Consider the following 20,821-nt stretch of genomic DNA (forward strand, 5'->3'; position numbering starts at 1 on the left):
CTTTATGAATAGAAGGGACTGCAACTTTCTGGGCCCAACAATACAGCTGTTATCTCAACTAAATGTGACCTCTGTGTGTACTTGGCTCTGGCCCTTTCACAACTTCTGCAAAAAAAAAAAAATTGGTGTGGATTTGGATGGACTCTTATGCACATGTGAGAAGTTTACTTCATTGAGACTGCCTGCTTGCGGCCAAGGCATCACCTAGCAGGATCTGCTGCTTGAACCCAAATACAGCTGTTTTTTACTTTCACCGGCAGAGCCTGAGGGAATCCCAGAGGAACAAACACCAGGTTCAGAAAGAGGATCGTCACCTTCTGTGGCTGGAAATGCATGCTCACATATCCCAAATTTAACAAGTATGGGATTAGTCCAATGCCATGACACACATTTGTGTGATCCAATCCGTTTGAGTCACTCCTATTTAGTAGAAAAGAAGTCATACAAGACTCTTTCTATCTCCACTCTGTAATATTCTGTTTTTCTATATTCTTCTATATTCTACATTGTCTCCTATATCTATCATATCCTATCATATTTTCGGTATCACAGCTAGACATCCTTTATAAGGGGTTATAAAGTGTAAATAATGGCTTTATTAATGTTTGACCAGTCATTTACTAATGCTTTATAGATCAGTAGCCATTAGAGCCCAGAGAGAACTTATGGGTTGCCTGTTCCTCCTCCAGCATGACACTTTTCTTTGTTTTTTCATCAGCCTTTTAGAAAAGGGCCCATAATCCATTTGTAAACAGCTTTTAACCATACAACTACAGACTTAGTGGATTACTGTAAGTACTGTAATTGCCTATATCATATAATGCGACTTTCCCTCTTCTGTTGCTATTGTATGCACTATCAAATAGAATACGCAATGTTACAAAATACACCGAAGCGACAAACATAGGGGTTAGATAAAGTCTGAAGATGTGGAGTGGCCGGTCTCAACTCGGTTCTGGCTGGCAGCAGTACAGATGCTGAGTGCCCCTCCCCTCCAGAAACAGCAGGGAGTTTGCTGTCTGTCTTTTTGCCGGGGCGAACTGCCACAGAGTAACCAGCCATCCAACACACACACTCACACACACACAGAGTGCACCAAGAGTTCAGTGTGCGTTTACCTACAATTAAGGGGAGTGGAAATATTTGGGGGGAAGTATTCAGTTTATCCATCCACTGTTCATTCGGTCGGAACGAGGTCCGCGTACTTTCTCTGCGCATCTGCAGGTTGGGTTGGGCATGTGTTGCATGTGAGAGGAGACGGAGTGCGCAGGTAAGGTGAAACAATACCGACAATAACGACAATGTAAATCATACGCTGTTTATTCAAAACTTAGCCTTTAACTTTGCGTTTAAAGAACGTTTTTAAATGAATGTAGCCAACTGCATTTTAGTTAGTGACATTTGCTCAGCTATTGCCTTTGCCATATGTTGCATTACAGTAAACAACCGAGGTTAGTTGATGTTATCAGTACAGGGTTTTCTTACATAATGTTTTTGACATAGACCTACACATCCTCTTTTACTGTTGTATATCTATGAGATTTTGATATTTGACATTAATCCAACTTTACGTAACTTCTGCAAAACAGTTTCTAAACTGAACCCGTCAAAATCCGGATTTTAATTGCATACATCTCCAAAATGTCACTGTTGAACAAATACTAAACAGGTTTGTTTAAAACATGGTGCCAACTAACTTTTCACAAAATAGCCTATTATGGATTTTGAAAGGATTTTGCTATTCTATAAATAATTGTATCAACCTATAAGGAACATGCAAACTGGAATTGTAAAATCACCAATCTTTGTAATTCATGCTATTCATCAGACAGCCATAATGTGTTTTTTTAACTGTGTAAACAGTAATGGGGTGATAGTGTTTCAATGAATAAAAGCACATTAATGTGATACTAATCTATTCAAACTTTCCGGTCAGTGCAGCTGAATTTGCAATCTCAGATCAATTCATCACGATGCATTAATGTTTTATTTTACACCAATGATAGATATATAGGACTAGAGAGGTACAGATTTAAATAGATAATAGTAGAAGTTAGTTGAGTGGCAGAATGTTTGGGTACCAAATATGTTTTAGAGTGTTTGGACAGCATTTTTTTTTTTTTTTTGGGGGGGGGGTATAGATACTCTCAAATTGAATGTGACTAGGTGCACTTAAACAGCCAAGTCCTTTTCCCTAGTCCCAAATGTTCACATTCCAGATCTACAGTACATTAAACATATTTCTGTCAAGATGCTTTACTTATGGAGCTCACTGAGATATGTTGCTTTACTGTGCAGCATAAAGGAAAAAGAAACAGTCACATAGGTTTAGTAGTGTAGTTATTTAGCCATCCTTCCCCTGCCTGTATATCTAACAGTCTCAAGGACCCACTCTCCACTTAGTGCGCTTCTAACGGTTTATCTAACTCCCTACAAGGAGCTTTGGGTTGAAGTCTGAGAGAGGCAAAGAAACAGTTGAAGGGAGGCAGAGAGATGAGAGTTGTGTGGGGATTGATTTCTTTGGCAATGTTTCAGGGCTTTCGATCAGCGTGAATGAGGTAAATAAATGATTTGTGCTTCGGGCCTCAGAAAATCTTCTGTTGTCTGATTTTCTTTAAACACTGGCCAATTGTTACGTCACTGAGGTGGTGTCTGCCAGGCATACTTAATGCAGACTGCTGTATGCAAAGGCAGTCACAGGTTCACTTGACTGGAGATGGGTCAGTCTGAGGACTGCTGCTGAAATCACAGCCTGGAGATGTAAACATGTGAACTTTAAGGACTTGAAGGGACTTTTGTAAAGTGACAACACGTTGTGCAGATGAAACTGTATCCTAATCTAATCTCTGTAAGTGCTCTGGTATGATTGGAAAAGTGGATTTAATAATAAATTATAATGTGAAACTGGTTGAAGGGTTTGGTGGGGTATGTGGGTTCCTATATCTATACTTCAAATCCATGTCCATGTGCTGTGCTAACCCTGAGCCTCCCAGGTGCTTTGATTCACTCCTGTTCTTTATGGCGTGTCTGGACGGATCCAACATTACCCTAAAAATCCCAGCATCAATATTCGGCTGTGTTTTGAATGGCCTACAGCACCATTCCTGCACTCTGTGACTACGCCACGCAGTTCATGCCGAGGCGTTTTTACTGGACGGTGATGAAAACTAAAAACTGAAAGAGTGCTTTCTCAAAACTCAACAGGTCTTATTAAAACATACTTGTAGCCATGCTGCAGGCTAGCCTAGCCTTATATGGTTATGTTTCCAGAAATCCTTCAGTACAGACAGACATAACAGCTAGGACACCTTTACTGCAGTGATGTTAGTATGTTTAGAGAGTCTACAACGGGTAGGTGCCAATGACTTGCAGACAGACAGCCCGGCTGGGTTTGCCTGCCCTGCAGCTCTGTGGCCTCGGTGGTTCCTCTGTCTATATTGAACTGTACTGGAGCCGATGTGGAGGTAACTGCATAACAAAGGCCTTCTTGTCATAGCAAAAGAACAATAGAGTAGCTTCCCACGTTTGTAGAAGACTTAAAAGCTCTTGAGAAAAGTTGTTGCATAGCATACATGGGTGTACCCCTGTGTCCTCAGGCCATCAGGAGACAAGTGAGAGCACTTCCAACTGTCACTGTTTTCATGCCCTATTGCTCCCATCTGCCTACCTCAGGATGGTATTAGCTTACACACACACACATATGTTCATATGTGCGGTGTCTCATACACATTCAGAGCACGTCCGGGTCATGCCCAGTTCAGTGTGTGTAGAGTTACTTGTTTTGTTGTCCTTTATCAACAAAACTATCGCCATGTTTATCTATATGGCGTTGTCTCAGTTACATGGTTGCCCCTCCGTTTTGAATAGCCCCTCGACTTTATTTCCACTTGCTGTTGTTTCTGTTTCCATCTTCTCTTTTGAAAACAGTTACACCGTAGATCCAGTATCACTTCTTGCCCCCACGCTTGATGTGACAGCAGACCTGAGCTGCAGTTTTCTCAGTTGTATATAGTTGAGTAGCTTTTCACTGACAAAGAATGGAGGATTAAACGACAACATTAAACATAAAGTGAGTCTTTAACAAAGACAGCACAAGCACTATTATCTGTCTTTGGTGTATTTGGTTACCATAATAGCAGTTGCCCGGAGTATTCCCTTACCAGTGTTTTAAGATAACAGCTTAGGGAGGGACAAAATGCGGAGAGACAGGACCTCAGGGTTGGAATTTTATCCATCTCCCTTGGTTTTCCCCACAGACATACTCTTCACTTCTTAAATGGAAGGAATTCCACAGGAATGTCCTCTCGTCTGGGCATTGCCATTCATTGATTTCATGCATACAGCTTTCAGGCAAAGTGTGATTGTCATGAGATGTCTGTCATGTTTAATGTGGTGTTGTGAATGTGTTTATGTGATGAAAAACAGAAAAATCCTTACTCGGAACTCTGTTACTAGGGCAGTGGAGTTAACTGTCAAGACTCCACTGTTGTTTAGTTGTGTGAGAGGGGCTTTCTCTAATCAGACAGCCTGTGGATTTCTGATTTATAGGATTTATTAGAAGGTAAACGGCTGCAGGAAATACAGACTTTCCTAATGGCAAAGGATCAAATGATCCCTTTTTTAGTCCACAGAGAGGTATTAGATATCCTTACCTAACATGTTTTGTAGTATGCATTCATTCGTTATTTAGGGCTAATTTACTGCAGCATTTTCAACTTCAAAGCCAATCTATGTCTGCATCACCATGTTTGCATGATTACATTTTGTGTAAGGGGATATTTTGGCAATTTATTTTGCATTTAGTTTTTGGAGTGATATGTAATTTCCCGAGAGATACGCATGCTGTGCCGATAGATACAGTGTTTCACTCAGATAAGGTGGAGTAATGTTTGTGTTTTAAAACCAAAATGAATCACAGCTTGCTGCCTTGATGTTTACTTTATGATCTGAGCAAACAAATTACAGAAAAAATGCAAGTGATACTCTAAAAGTTGCCAAAAAGCTTGAGTGTAATGTATGTAGTTTGAGGTTTTTGATCTCAGTCCAGAATAGGCTTACATTGGCACAAGGATCACATGTTCTCTACAACAGTTAATTCTCAGCATACAGTTAAACACACTGAGATGTGGACTACGCGTGTGAAGTGTAAACATTGTATTGACAGTTAAGACAGAAGTTAGAACATGTAGATGCTGGACCATTCAGATCAGTGTTACTAGTTTTTATTAGTAGCCTGTGGACAAAGAGCTGACAGTACTATTTCACTTTGTTGCTAGGAGTATTTTAGCTTGTTATGGAAAGTGAAATAAATTCTCTAAAATATATGCTATATTACAGTGCCAAGACATAAAGAGAAAGAGTGGTGCTCGTCTGTTGGAACAGTGTTGTGTTTCCTTCTTTACTGCAGTCTAAAACTGGAGCTACAGCTTTAAAATTTAATGCTCCTTGTATATGCTTTATAGTTTGTGTTCAGTTAAAACACAAACAGTGTGGCCTGGTGGCGGTCCTGTATTTTTCCCTATGAGACATGAACTCACGCAGACTCACAGGGGAATTACATGCTTGCTTAAATGTAAGGTTGAAAAAAGATGATTGACTGTTGCCAAGAAAAACAACTAATGTCTTGAGAGCTAGAAACAATTACCTATGTTGTTCTGCCAGGTCAATGCTTGTGGTCAGGGAATAAAGACAAATAGCCGTGCTAATGCACTCTGTCCTGTGGAGATGGAGGGGTTTGATAATAATGTACTCTACGGGGCACCTGGGTGTTGCTAAATGCCTCATTAGGGGAGGTCTCTGTGTGAGAATGCCCATGGCCAGAGCACTTATTCACCATCTGCTCCTTCCTCATCTCTGCTGACAACTTCTACAGGGTATATTGTGTCTTTGTGTTCAGCTGCTTTGAATTTCTTAGCATCTTTATTTCTAAATTTTGAATCGTTGCTAATTAATGGCTGCTGGTGAATGGTTAGGCTGGTGAATGTGCTGTATTTGTTTGATGTTGAGCCCGAATGCCAGTATATTTGAGGAGTTGACATCTATACGATGGTATATGTTGGGCTGAGATCAGAAGCCAGCAGCACCATATTGGCTGCTAGCTTTAAATCTGTCACCATCGCCATCAGGATTGTTTCCCATCACCCCCTGCACCGTGTGCCGGCCATGCTGCCAAAGACAACAGGGACTCTAGCCGCCAGGAAACAGGGGTGTTAGTTTAACCCACATGGCACGAGCTGTCGGTTTCTTTCTCACCTCTCACTTTTTGTCTTTGTGTCTCTTTTCATCTCTATTATTCACTCTTTCAAAATTATTGACTGACTGGCAACGCATATTATGTCTTTCATTCCTATACAGCGTGACAGTCTCGTGTTGTCATCCTCCTCTCAACAGATGGAGAGTTTTTAATGTCCCTCTTCTAACACTTGAGCTCACTCCTTTGTTTGTGCTGTATTCTTCTAGAGGGGTGCTGCACAGGCCCGTACTGCTGATAGATGTGGGCACTCAAGCGGTGAAGAGAGATACATTACGCAAACACTACTCACATGGGTGAAATTGTGTCACTGCTCCCCTGAAGATACCGTGGGGAGGATAAGCCCCACCACCAGCACTATCACTTTCATTCACAAAGAGTGCAAAGACTTTAAACCTGCTGGCTTTCTAACTCTCTTTGCTGATTGCCCATCCATCACACACAGCTCCATATCTGTATTTCTAACCCTGAAGGTGTGAAGGTGCTTCAATTTGTCATCTTAGATAAACAGCAGTCTGTTTATCAGGGTCTAATCCTCGTCACTTTAAAGCTACGGGGTGCTTGGATGGGTGCCACTCTGCCCCGATTCTCAGTAATTAATTCTGAATTCAAGTTTCCAGATGACAAAACTGGACAGTGAAAATGAAAGGAGTGAAATGAGTTATACCTTTACAGCTTCCATTTGGCAGTTTACATTTTGTCATGCAATCAACATCTGTGTGCGCAGGCGTGAATGAATGTATGTGCTCAGATTGTGTAATTCTATAATTTTCTACATGCTGTAGACAGTATTTGTCCCAAACGGTGAATGTGTCCTCTCTTGTCTATATGTCCAGTGGCTCATGTTTGGTTTCATTATTTAAGATATGTGAATGTGTGTATGCCACATTGGATCTATTAATCTAGGTTGACAGTGTTTATGTTGTCACAAGACAGGTTGATGTGTGTTATCTGACATGGGGGTGGAATGATAGTAATGAGGGAGATGTAGCAATAAGGTCGAAGGGGGTATACATTCTTTCGATGCGTTCACTAATTTCTTCATCGGTTGTCTGGTTAATTAGTAGCTAAATGGCAATGTAATGTGCAGGAATTCAGGTTTAAAAACAATGTTAAGCTTGTAGCTTTTTGTGGTTTTGAGAGTTTTTCAGACACTACTTGTTAACTTATCATTAACACTTAGGTCCAGATTTCATTCTTAGTTGTCTCCTAATAAAAATGTGTCATCAAAAAAAAAAAAATCCTCTTTGCAGACTCATATTATTAGTTGCATGGCCTGTGTCCTGTGCTGATTTTAGTTTCAGCATCAATGAAAAGACAAAAACATCTGCTGCAGCATTAAACCACAAATGTATTAAAATGGACAACTACTGAAGTTCCCTACTGAAAATGTCCAGTTTCTTCCACAATGATTTCACCTTGTCACGTGTTCAATTAGTGCACATCGCTCAAGTTCTCCTTGCCTATTAGTAAGAGAAAAGCCGGTGAGTGTTCCCATGACTGCTCACTTATACATTGACAACACTTTGCATTGAGTGTGAACTAATGGCCCATTTTTTGTACACCACATAAAGGAGGAGTTGACAAGGTCATCAGCCAATGCTAAAACTATTGGCAAGTATCATTTAGCTAAAGAATTAAATTAGTTATCCAAGTCAAAAGAAGATGGAGGAGAGAGAAAAACTGAAAAAGGCATGGCATAGTGAAAGATAGTAGAATCTGACTGTTTTGTTAGCCTGACCTTTGTTGTGGGCAAACAGATTTAAAGGCGACACAAAAGGAAAGCCAGCGACAGGCAACAGCTGATGTAGGATGGGTAAAGAGAGGGGACATGCCTTTAGGGCTCCATGGTGAAACAGCTGAATAGCCATAAGAGAAACCTGTGTACATATCCTGCGTGAAGTTAGATGAGACTACACACACACACTCACGCACACACACACACACACACACACACACACACACACACCACACACACACACACACACACACTTATGATTGCTCCTCCCTAGCTTGACTCTCTTCTCCGGTCTCCCTCCAGGGTTTGCAGAAAAGGACAGAGTGAAAACAGAACAACACCACTCCACACACCATGAAGACAGAGGACTCTGTTAATCAGAGTCTCAATGCTGTTGGGGCTCTGCAGTGCATGTCTGGCAGTAATTATGATGGCAAAGGGAAGAGGATTAAGGTGCTATCCCATCCAGGGGTCCTATTAGTGGGACTGATGTTCTTGGCCACACTCCCTTTTGGAGCAAGCATCAAACAAAGTGTCCCCAGAGTCAAACTCAGTCATAGAGGTAAGAACTGAAATATTGTTGATTATTTTTATTGTTGTTACATATTTACATTTATTTTGATAATTTCATAATATTACAGTATGTATCCAAGGCAGTCTGAGAGCAAAAACAAAAGTTTGGGTAATTTGGGATATTTAATCTCATGCCAACAACCTTAATTATTTGTGCACTTGCACACAGCTGGAGTTCTTGTTAAAGCTACATGCCATATATGAATCTGTTGAGTCACACGTATGATTCCCTTGATTTTTTGTCTTCTTTAGCCATTTTTTTTCTATTAGTGTCTAACTGTGCCTTGTCTGTCTCTCTCTATAACATTTTGTCTCCACTTGTCTCTATTTCTTATGTGGTTTTGTGCACACATCTATGAGGAAAAGTGAAAAGAAAGATTAATAGCCTCAGTGGCACTGTTAAAGTAAATGGTCTTTGAAACACGACTGTAAAGTAGAGTGAGAAATTTAACACTTACTGATCCATTAGCCCACTTCATAATTCCCTGTTTGTCACATGTCAGTTTTTATAAAATACAATGTTGTTGCAGTCCAGTCCTATATGTCTAATTCACACGCAGAACATACAAGTCATGTTAACACTCTTGGTCGATAGGAGACTGTCGATCAATCTGTTTTGTGTATATTAGCAGGTCCTGGCAATGTGCACTCTGTCTATGTGTTTAGTTTTGCGTCAACTGGATGTGTTTGCTTTGTGCCACTAGGGGAAAGCTAAATTATTGCTCCCCTTAAAACCCATTCTAAACTTACTTCAAAGTCTCCATCGCTCAAGCTGTGTATCAGCTACAAGAAACCACACAAATGAACTTCAGTCTGCTCCATAAAATTGAATCCCCACTGTGACCTAAAAGTAAACTTACTCTGACTTCAACCTCCAAAAGCTTTATTCTGGTCAAAGGCTTTCAAAGCCCAGGGTAGCTGGAAATAGATACACATGTGTGTCCTGAGTGTCCAACATAAATATATGTAAGTAGCTGCAGGAATAATGATTGCTAGGGACGGTGTTTACTCAGCTTCTAGGCTAGTATTTAGCTCTACAGTTCGTCTCATTTTATATTTGTTCCCAAGCAACAGTTGATAAAATAAAGTAGTTCATCATTTCATAGATGATTGCATTTTAATGGGGCCATATATCTGAGACACGTTTTTTGATACGGTCAGGGTGTGTCTGTTGGCTTTGACTGTGAGCACGGCTGACTAAACTTAATTTTCATTCAAGAGAACTGCCATCTAACTATGCAGCAGTCTGCTTTGGACCTCAGATGAACAACAGTAGAACAATGTCCATGTTTGGCTCTCTCAGTCCGAATGACTGAAGCAAAGTAACAAAATCAAAAGCAAAATCACCTCCAACCCAGTGCACACATCATGCACCCATATTGTCATCATCTCATCAGTGCACACTCTTCAAAAGCAACACCACCAAGCACTGATCACTCTTCAAACATCACATCGCATCACCCTCCTGTGAAAGCTCAACTTCAATGAGTGAAGGGTGAAATGATCAAAGTGAAATCATCCCTGATTGAATGAACACCTCCAAAACAACTGCCTTCTACTCCGAACTTCCAGACTTTCCTCTGAAAAACAAATCTTGACTCAAGTTCAAGTTCCATCCAGAGTCACAACACAGACAACATGGCCTTGCCAAATGAAAAGTAGAATCATCTGGTCATGATTTAAATATTTTTGATATGTTGCACATTCAGAGTATTGTTATTCCTATGCTCTTAATGTGCCACCAAAAGTATTGTTACACCACATGCATTCTATCTGTGGCGTTGTAGCCTGTATTACTCAAAAGCTACAGTTTATTAGTCGTGCACAGCAGAATTTATAGGACATTTTTCTTTCTTTCTTTCTCTTTGTAAACAGGCTAAATACCTAACCATCTTTTAGTGAACAAATTTGCTTAGTAACAGGAAATCCAAACACATTTCAGTGAATTAAATCTAGCTTTGCTTGAGCTAATTTTTATTAATTCCATTCAACATCACTGTTTGACTTAACATTTCATACCGGCTGTGATGTTACTCTGTGTATTCTGAAACCATGGACAGAACATCCTACACTGCATATTAATGGCAGACTGAGGCTGTGCTCATGCAACATGAAGCACAGCTAGCTTAGATCCAGAGTACAATGATCAGTAGTTTACTTACTTCTAATTAATATTGTTCTAATTAATGCTTAAATTATGTGACTCTTGTCTTCGAACATATGGCAGATTCATACAGCCTACAACCCTAACCCTATCTAATCTAAGCAATCTAAGCAATCAAAGCATTACCTTACTCGCCTGTGTTAGGTGGTCTTTACTTGTACAATATCAGACATTATAGTATTATAGAGCTTAAATCCAGTCTATCAGCACAGCATAAACTTGTCTGCAGCATGCCAGCATGGTGATGTCTTAGTTAAATAAATGTGCAGATGAGAGTGCCTCAGAACTCCAACAGATGAGCTAATCAAGAGCTGTTAAGGGGTCCGAGGGCTCTCTTCTTTGGAGAAAGGTGTGGAACATTATGCTAAGCGGCAACAGCTAAGCAGGCGGTTTCAGCGGGCTCATAGTGCAGTGTGTTTACAGAACAGATTAGCGTTAGCCAAGGGCTAGCAGGCCTAATCTCTTTGTAAGGTTTAGTCTGCTTGGGGCACGATGTGTGTGTAGGGTTGAGAGATATGAGCATGTGGGGGTGCTGTGTGTGTGAGCTTGTGTATAGCAGGAGGTATTAGGCATGATTGCGTGGTGTGGAGCGGTCCTAGAAGTTCAAATATTGAGGGTTGGTAACCTCTCCGATCCTTCACACCAAGAGGGTAATCACAATGTCAATCCTTTCAGAGTGACTCCCACTGGACTCCCCCGCATTGAGCCAGTGTTTATTCAAGACATGTTGCTATACTGCAGCACTGAAAAGAGCCTGGTGATAGAAGAGATTTCCTCAAATCAAGGAGATCAAGGACACAATACTGAGCTGAGAATGTAGTCAGTATTCAGCTCCCAGACCTTGGAAGCTGGGTGTCTGAATACCAACAGATACTAATGGAAACAGCCTGTATACAGTATATTTTAACACTTCATATACATTTATTTTAGTAATCCACCTGCTCCTGATACAATATCATATTGCCCATGACAGTTCATGTTTATGAAGATGTTCATTCATCCGCAATTGAGTTCTAGTCAGGAAAGAACTGGTAGAGAGACTTTTACAATAAATAACCCCCCCCCCCACCTAGCAAAGGTGTTAAACCACAGAGCATTAGGCAGTTTCCAGTCAAGTCAAGACATGTTTTTCTGTAGAACAGGAAAGCCAGTGCTTGTTTTTTGGATTTAGGTATGAGTGAACTGCAGAGAATAAGTTAAGCTTGACAGTGCAATCCTGCTGTAATTCAATGCTAGATGGTGCAGTTTAAATGTAAACTATATGCATACATTATATGGGACTGTGGGGATTTATTAATGCTTTTTTTGTCTCTCTGTTTGTCGGTCACTCTCTCTGGGCCAGAACTGCTGCAAGCTGGCAGCATATCTCTTTTTTTGGGCCCATCTGATGGCCTCCACTCCCACTCGCTGCTGTTGGATGAGGAGAGAGGACGTCTTCTGTTGGGAGCCAGGGATTACATCTACCTGCTTGACCCTGACAATTTAGCCAGAGCCCCTAGAAAGGTACATTATGCTGTGAAGAGCGCAGAAAAGGAATGTGTAAATTATATATAGAAGGATATAGAACAGAAAAACATGGCCAAGAATGAATTTAGAGCAATAAATAAACAGCAGCTTTTGGTTTTGTAGCTATTCAGGCCATTTACTATACTTGAGAGGTTGTTTAGGTAGACTTTGAAGTGTTTACAGCAGTTTAAAGAGTCCCCACACCCTCTGACGAAAGGATAATACTGGAAGAAATTCAAGTTTGAACAGGAGATTGAGTAGCTCCTCCGCACAGTCCCCAGACATGCAAACTCATGCTTGAAGTCACTTGAGACATCCTAATAACCTCTGTTATTTGCTGCGAACAGCTCATTATTATATAGAGAGTCATTTAGTTTCAGCTCATAACACTTATACCTATCTTGCCATTAAGTGGGGTGATGTAAGGTATTTTTTTTCCATTACTGTGTTGGTATCTGAAATGCATTCAACCGCATATTGTTTTAGGGAAGAGTTCACCTTTCAGTCAACAGCAGTCTGAAACTGTCTGCCTGGAGAGGTCAGGGTCATCATTGGAGGGGACACGCACTCACACACACAATTATATACACATTTACGGAGTATGCACCCTCTCGCTTACACATATACACAAACACACAGATGCATTTGGACGGATGCCATATGTTAAAGTTTGTAGATGTGAGTGTGTGTTTATGCAGCTGAGGTTGATATGCTAGTGGGACGACAGTGTGTTTATTTGATTTTTATCTGGTTGTTTTAACTCTTAGTCTTCTCAAAGTGTTGCCTTTCTGTTGCCTCTCTGGTCATTGATACTGATGGCAGGGAGATAATGGACAAAGTAAATCTGCCTTTTGGGATCAGCCCCTTAACAGTGAATATGATCTAGAGAAGCAAACTTGGTGTTTATCAATTAATGAAGACGCATACCTGGAAACGGACCTTTGGGCACTAAAACACAACCAGATATTCAGTTGTTTCTACCTTGATTTTTTAGGAGATAACTGCTATCTTGTAAACTTTTTACCGCAGTCTTTAAATATATATACCATATGCTGTGGTAAAACTAGGCCACTGATCATATTCTTTGTTTCAAAACCACAGGCCACACACTACTCAGTCAACACATCACATTGTAACACTGGTTTTCTGGATGAATTCCTCAGCAGCATGCAATGATTTGGAATCATGAGATGTAAATATTTGTGCCAGTGTATTTGCATGCGTATTCAGGCTCTGTTGACCCATGGATAAGTTTGGCGATAGCTCTCCTTGGTAGGATTTAGGGGAGGTAACACGCTAAGCACATAAGCCTTTTATAACACATGTATGGACATGGTGGGGTACATTGAAGGGACACTGGACGTTATACCTCCATTCCTCTTTCGTACCAGCACCTGAAGGTGTTAATTATTGTATAACCGAGATCAGTTGTTTAATAATCCCCAATATGTTAAAGAGTGATTAAGCGTCATTAATAATTTAATAAACAAAATACAGACCAAAGGGAAGTAAAATACAAACTGGAAAATAACTGAATATAAATCATCATCATGTCTTTAAAATAGATTTGATACAATGAAGAACTGGCTTGCCTGAATTCCTTAGGCAGTTTGTTCCAGAGTTGAGGGGCCCTAGTGGCCCTAAAGAGCCACTAAGAAAAGACCTTCTCAAGGGTCTTGGGCTGCACTCAGGCTCATATCAAGTTAGGGGATCAGGAGCTTACCTGGTAGTACCTGTTAAAGTGATCCATAAAATGTAACTTTCTACTCTAAAAAGTAGCCAGTGTATAGATGCTAACACAGCTAAGTATTATGCACTGTCCTTTAAGATATTGTGAGAAGTCTTGCTGCTGCATTCTGAGCCCACTGCAGCTTGAACACATTACATTGTTATTTTAATAGTTTAAACAGGTACAGCCCCATTGTAATAGTCTGGCAGTGATTTAAAGTGTAAGTGTTACTGTACATCTTCTTTGCAGATAACGCTATAATATTAAACTGGAATTATAATAGCATATACATGAAAAGTAACTATAAAAGGAATTTTTTATAGTTTGAAGTGACAGTGACTCAAATGTTACATTATGAAATGTGAAATGTTTCTCCTTTTATTTATCTCTCATTAGATTCACTGGCCTGCTCCATGGCACCAAGTTGAAATGTGTCAACTGGCAGGAAAACATATAAATGTAAGAAAATCTTTCAGAACAAAAAAATCATATTGATTCTAAGTCAATAGGTACAACATTGTATGTTGAAATATAATGTTAAAATGTGTTCATTCAGACTAACAGATTACCTCTGCTCTTTTTCTGTCCCTGCTTTCCTAGTTGGAGTGTGGTAACTTTGTCAGGGTCCTCCACAACTACAATCGAACCCATGTCTATGCCTGTGGGACAGGAGCCTTCCACCCCAACTGTGCTTTCATTGAAATAACTGGCCGCAGAGAGGTAAAGTAGATATAAGTGAGTGAATCACAACAGGAATAAGGAGTTGGATTTAAATTTGTGTAATATTATCATCCTTTTTGTCTCTCAGGATGGTGTGTTTCAACTGCTGTTTAGTACAGTGGAGTCTGGCAGATTGAAATGTCCTTTTGACCCCTTGCAGCCATTTACCTCAGTCCTCACAGGTAAGATGAACCCTCACACAATGCTCTGGCAGCCCTCTGCCTGCCTTATCTCTGTGCACCAGAATTTTATTGCTGCACAGCAGCATTTACCCATGAGTAAATTATGTTTCTTCTCATGTCTCCACTCAGTTGTTTGAGTTGTTTGTATTCATGTCCCTTTTTTCCCCAGCACTTTTATGCAGATTATTTTGGTCAATAAAGAGGCCGACTGATATTTCTCAGGCAGCAACAAAGTTACTTGGCAGAGTAATTTAAACAACCATGTTTACATTTGAGCCTTATCTGTCTTGTTTGTTACTTGAAATCTGTCTCAGTTTGTGTTTCTGTAAATGGGTTCACTGAGGTAAGCCAATGAAGTGGTAAAAGCTAAATTGTTTGTTTTCTGATATGTTTGTAATATGGTGTATGACCTATTGAATAGGATCATAAAAACTATTTGAGTTTTCATGTACAATAATGTACTGTATGTGCTGAATTCTTTTCTGAATATCTTGATGTCATGATCAATTGATCAGTCTCTGTAATTGGTTCCAGATCAGTACCTGTATGCTGGCACATCTTCAGACTTCCTGGGCAAAGATACAACATTCACACGCTCCCTTGGCCCTCCACCTGACCAGCATTACATACGCACAGACATCTCCGAAGACTACTGGATCAATGGTACACACATGCTTGCACATATCCACATTAACACGCTGAGTGCACTCAAAACTTGTTATTGCTTTTTCTTCAAACTTCCAGCCTCTCCACTGATACAAAGAGCCTCTCTGTGCCCTCAGGATGGTTATTGGCATTCCAGTGCAGAGGAAACAGCCCACTTATTCATTTAGCTGGAACTTTTATATGAATGCCATAGCTGAACAGGGACCACACCTACAGGGGAATTTACAGTGTGCCACAGAGTTTACGGTCTTAGTCACACAACCGCATAGCCACAGTCACATACACTTACACACATATCGGCATGCACAGTCATCACTGAGAAGGGAGTCCTCTCCCTGTTTGTACATCCCCAGTCTCAAGTGGTTTACAGCCACTGATGGGTTGTCGTGTATCAACAGTTGTCACTAGCATCTAAATCCTTACACATGGTCTCCACATTTCACAACCACGCAGTCAGAGATGTTTGGAGTAATTATGTCTCTCTCTCACAGTGTGTGTATACTGCGAATGTTTAGGTGCAGGGCAGGCAGACAGAAAGAGCACATCATTTCTTGCAGTGTTTCTGTTTCTTTGAGCCTGTGGAACATCTTTGCAGTGACGCAGTACTAACAATGAACTTCTGTCAAGTGTGTTAGCAGTTGTACATTAAGCTGTTCCAGTAGGGGAATCACCCTCTGGTGGTTGGCTCAGTTTCTAGGATTTGAGCTAATGTTGATGTAATGTTACTGCAAGCCTTTGGACCAGTTCCCCCCTAAATCAGGACACTGACGACAACATGCTGTTGATATTATTCACGATATTTCCTACATCACATATAGTTTTTACTGTCTTTTATCTAACACAATTTTGTCACACTGTTCAATATCATTAAATAGTACTGTAATTACTAATTCGTTTCTGATGTCTCAGTTCACATAGGATCCGTCCAGAAATTCTTTGATAGTATTGATATTGATAAAACTTCAGTTTCAGTAGTATTTACTGCAATAATTATTTTATACTAATACTTTGCAGAATATAATTTTAAATGCAAACATAGGATCATCTTATACTAATACTTTTTTATCTTTAAAGCTGCAGTAATCAATACACACAAGAAATTATAACACAACTCTTAGGTCTACGGAGTGCCGTCTTTCAGCTCGTTGTTTTGGTTTTACAATAGCTTAGCTGTTTTTGTTCACTCTGAACTGCTTTAATCAACCTGAAGCAGCCAGCTGTTTTGAACAAAAAAGCTTTGATGAACTCACTGTATGCTACTTGTCCACCACTAAATGAAAAATAGTGAAAATAATCTAAAATTTTACAGCTAAAGAGCCTATTTTTTCCCTTGTTGTTGGTGGAGATGCGAGACAGACATTTAAGACAGTTAATATGTCTTAAATTCATTGTGTGTCCAGAAGCACAACTCAAAGTGAATGCTAACGTTGCTCTGTTTCTGCTCATTGTGTAAATGGTCAACTGTTTGCCAACATGTTCAACTTTATAAGATAGTACTCTGTCAGCGTTGTGTGTCAAAACAATGAATTAGTCCCGCTTTAAGTAAGGTTTTGAATGCAGGACATTTACTTGTAATGAAATATATAAATTGTGGAATTGCTTCTTTTAATTAATCAATCAGAATATTGTTTCAAACGCTGGGAACACACAGTTATGGTTAGCCAGATATTTGAGCCTGGATGTTCCAGCTAAAGGATTATTGCTATGCCACACAGCTGCATAACAGATACTGCCAGACAGGCTAAAAATCATATAAAAGTAAACAAAATTGCTTTTTAACTAAGGTAAACATTCTGGCAATCACTCTATTAGTCTATGTATCAAACTGTAGGGCAAGTTGAAGATTTATGGGCAGCCCAAGCTTTAGCTTCGTAAATAGAAATGGTAATAAATCAGTCCTTTCTGTAGAAATAGAGCAAGATTGTAAATAAACATGTGCTAAGTGTAGTGTTAATGCCGCCTCAAGGCTGCAGTGGCAATGGCAAAGCTATTACCTGACTTATTTTAACACTCTCCCGTGTCTCTCTTTTCCTTTCTATGTCTTCAGAGGCCAGGTTTATATCTGCTCATCCCATTGCTGACACCTACAATTCAGATGATGATAAGATATACTTTTTCTTCCGTGAGGTGTCGTGGGAAGGGAACGACAAGAGCATCATGTCCCGAGTGGCTCGTGTGTGCAAGGTGAGATATTACAACACGAGTGGTGTGGAAAGTGGGAGGTATATAGAGGCATGGTAAGGGAAGGTGAGGATATGACAGATGGGTGGACCAGTAGAGGAAGAGGAAAGGGGTTGCAAGAGTGAAAACCCTGACTAGGATGATTTTTTGTAGATGTGGAGACCCAGCTGGTAATGAGAGAAATGGTGCTTGGATGAAAGTTAAAGTAGGTGCAATGTAGTGGGACTAAGACCTCTTACAGAGTCTAAGATTCATAGCTCCTACAATCATCTGATCGGATAAGGATCTTTGTGTTGACCACTACAGTGGTGTTTTTTGTACCCAAGGAGCCTTTCTGATACATTATTCTTTTATAGTCATCTGAAAGAGACTGCCAGGACCACTAAATCATGATTTTAGCCCCTTTGTGCTCTGCTGACAGTGTATTCATAGTGTTGCTGCTTACATTGTCACTGGGGTCGATGTAGTTGAACGATCTTTGCGACATCTTATTGTCTCTGATCTGCCTCTGCACGTTAAAACAGTCTTCTCCTTCTCTGTCTGTTTTTAAATCCCTTCTTAAAACCCATCTTTTCTCCGTGGCTTTTGACACCTAGTAAGATGTCGACTTTATTTACTTGATTTAATTTCTTATTTTATTGCTTTTTATTGCGTGGCTATTATTTTTACTCAAGTTTTATGTCTTTTAATTTAGTGTTGTTATTTTATATGTAATTTTGCGCCCCATGTGAGCTGTTATGTCTTTTATTTATGATGTCTTATTTATTCTTCTGTACAGCACTCAACTTTGGTTGTTTCAAAGTGCTTAACAAATAAAGTTGGATTGGATTGGATTGTCTCTATTAATAAAGATAAAGCTGATAAATAAATATTAGAAGCATTCACATATCAGAGACATATTATGGCCTTGGAAAAGCTTTGCACGAAGGAGCATGTGTGGTACCATTACATTACATTAATTCCAATGCAACTTATAGTGAGAGCATTTGGCCTCGGCTGGATCAAAGGTCCAACTTCAAATTCATACCTAAACGGAAACATTTTGACAACACAAACTTTCTCTCTGATCAGATGCTGCAAGACATTTGAGAAGCATATCATGCCTCAGTGCCAATTTAGTTCTATTTTCTAACATGTCAAAACAGCTGGAAGCTTGAGTGGCACTGCACAGCTGACTGAGAACAGAATCAGAATAGATTCATGATTGGGGACCTTTTGTATAACATATAGTGTGCCATTAATCATTCCAAATGGGACTAGCCCACACAGCAGTTTCCTATTAGCATTCGGAGGTCTATTGCTACATTCTTAGAGAAAAGCTTTTAGTGTATTTATGACTTGGGAGTAAGCTGTAAGGCAGACTAGAAGGAGATTCCTCTGGATAACAGCTCTCTCCTTTTCTTTCTCTTTGAGCTATCTCTCTCTTTTGGTCTTTGTATTTTTCCTTCACTTTCATTATCTGTAAGTGTGTTTTTCCCTGCATGTGAAAGGAATAAGGGCACTTCAATCCTCTTTGAAGATTATCACCATTGTGAAACATCCTCATTAAGTGCTTACATTTTTTTTGTCGTCTCTTAACACAAGTGTGTTTTTGTGTTTTTGAACCATAACAGTCTTTTCTATACCACTTAGTTAGTGCTCTGGTCAACTTTAATAGGGAGGTTCTCTTAAGTTTTCTATGGATTACAAAGAGGTGCACTTGACTACTCTTACCATAGCTCAATCAAAGGTTGCTGCTTAAAACAGCAATTCATATGCTAAGATGAAACCTGCATTGTCAATCAGCAACCTCACTTGATTTCAGTGCTCTCTTTCAACACGCTGCACTTCCATTTGTTTCTCTTCTCCTTTGATGTTTTTCCATCTTCTCTCTCTTTTTTCCTGTCTCTCTTTCCTCTCCCTTTTCAATTACTCCCGACTGTCATTATGCTAACAAGAAGGACTCCTTTGTGCTGGTTAAATAAGCAGATCCATTCTAGAGGCATGTGTTTCACCTGTTTATTTTCCTAATTAGTGCAGGAAATCGGAGTTAGGCTGTGTGTTGTCTCAATGTGTAAGTCCATCAGATGGATTACAGTTGGACTGGTTATATACCAAGTGTGTGCTATTGATTGTGGTTGTCTTATGGCCGTGTTGGACAGCTGCACTATGCTGACTATGGTTTTGTTACATTGTATGTGGTTGCGTTTCAGAATGATGTGGGTGGGCTGAGGAGTCTCACCAATAAATGGACCACCTTCCTCAAAGCCAGGCTTGTGTGTTCCATCCCAGGACCAGACGGAGTGGACACACACTTTGATGAGCTTCGTAAGTAACTGTGAGAGTAAAAAGTGAAAATGTAGGCCAATAAACTGGGTTTTATCTTCCAGAAACTACCTTCAGAGTGCACTTTAGAAAGGGACCACATTTACAATTGCACCAGCAGTGGCACAGTAGCCAGACAAATTAGACTGCAATTGCTGCTTCATATAAATAAGATGGAGATGCAACAAAATCTATTATGTGAATAGGTAATAAAAACAAATGACCTTTATGTTGCTTCCCCTCTTTCTTATAGAGGACATCTTTCTCCTCCCTACAAGAGATGACAAAAATCCCATAGTGTATGCAGTTTTCACCACCTCCAGGTAAGTTCAGTATTCATCACACCATCATCAACACCACCTGCACTCTCCTTTTCTTCCCTAGCCTTAACCTGGTCTCTTGTTTCCACTTTCGTCTCAGCTCCATTTTCCGTGGCTCAGCAGTGTGTGTGTACAGCATGGCAGACATAAGAGCTGTGTTTAACGGACCTTACGCCCACAAGGAGGGGCCCAGCCACCGATGGGTAGAATACGAGGGGAAGATACCGTATCCCCGCCCTGGAACGGTGTGTTACCGTAGCAGACAGCTCAAACTTGATCACTCCTAGCTAATGATAATTTTCTTTTCACAAATTAGACGAATAAAATCTTCAACTTTCTTGCTAATTACAAAATAATAAACATGGCCTAATTTGAGTATGCCTTGGCGAGGGTAAAATGTTTAAGATGCTGTAGGGTATACATGCTCACATCTGCACATGCAACCTCATGATGTGTGATGTAATCTTGGGTTTGATGAGGCCACCCGA

At 40.1% G+C, this 20,821-nt stretch overlaps 1 protein-coding gene across 1 annotated transcript in view; it reads left to right on the forward strand.

Moving 5' to 3' along the window:
• The first annotated feature begins 1,061 nt into the window (after positions 1–1,061).
• sema3d (sema domain, immunoglobulin domain (Ig), short basic domain, secreted, (semaphorin) 3D) overlaps positions 1,062–20,821 on the forward strand; it is a 31,303-nt gene continuing 11,543 nt past the window's right edge. The window contains exons 1-11 of the mRNA XM_035665834.1: positions 1,062–1,270; positions 8,292–8,550; positions 12,068–12,228; positions 14,357–14,419; positions 14,561–14,680; positions 14,769–14,862; positions 15,397–15,525; positions 17,576–17,712; positions 19,902–20,016; positions 20,267–20,336; positions 20,434–20,578. Coding sequence (XP_035521727.1) covers positions 8,343–8,550; positions 12,068–12,228; positions 14,357–14,419; positions 14,561–14,680; positions 14,769–14,862; positions 15,397–15,525; positions 17,576–17,712; positions 19,902–20,016; positions 20,267–20,336; positions 20,434–20,578 — 1,242 coding nt within the window. The 5' untranslated portion in view covers positions 1,062–1,270; positions 8,292–8,342. The remainder of the gene's footprint in view (positions 1,271–8,291; positions 8,551–12,067; positions 12,229–14,356; positions 14,420–14,560; positions 14,681–14,768; positions 14,863–15,396; positions 15,526–17,575; positions 17,713–19,901; positions 20,017–20,266; positions 20,337–20,433; positions 20,579–20,821) is intronic.

Source organism: Morone saxatilis, unplaced genomic scaffold (genome assembly GCF_004916995.1).
Source record: "Morone saxatilis isolate NCDOM2014 unplaced genomic scaffold, NCSU_SB_2.0 Contig2, whole genome shotgun sequence".
Taxonomy (NCBI): domain Eukaryota; kingdom Metazoa; phylum Chordata; class Actinopteri; family Moronidae; genus Morone; species Morone saxatilis.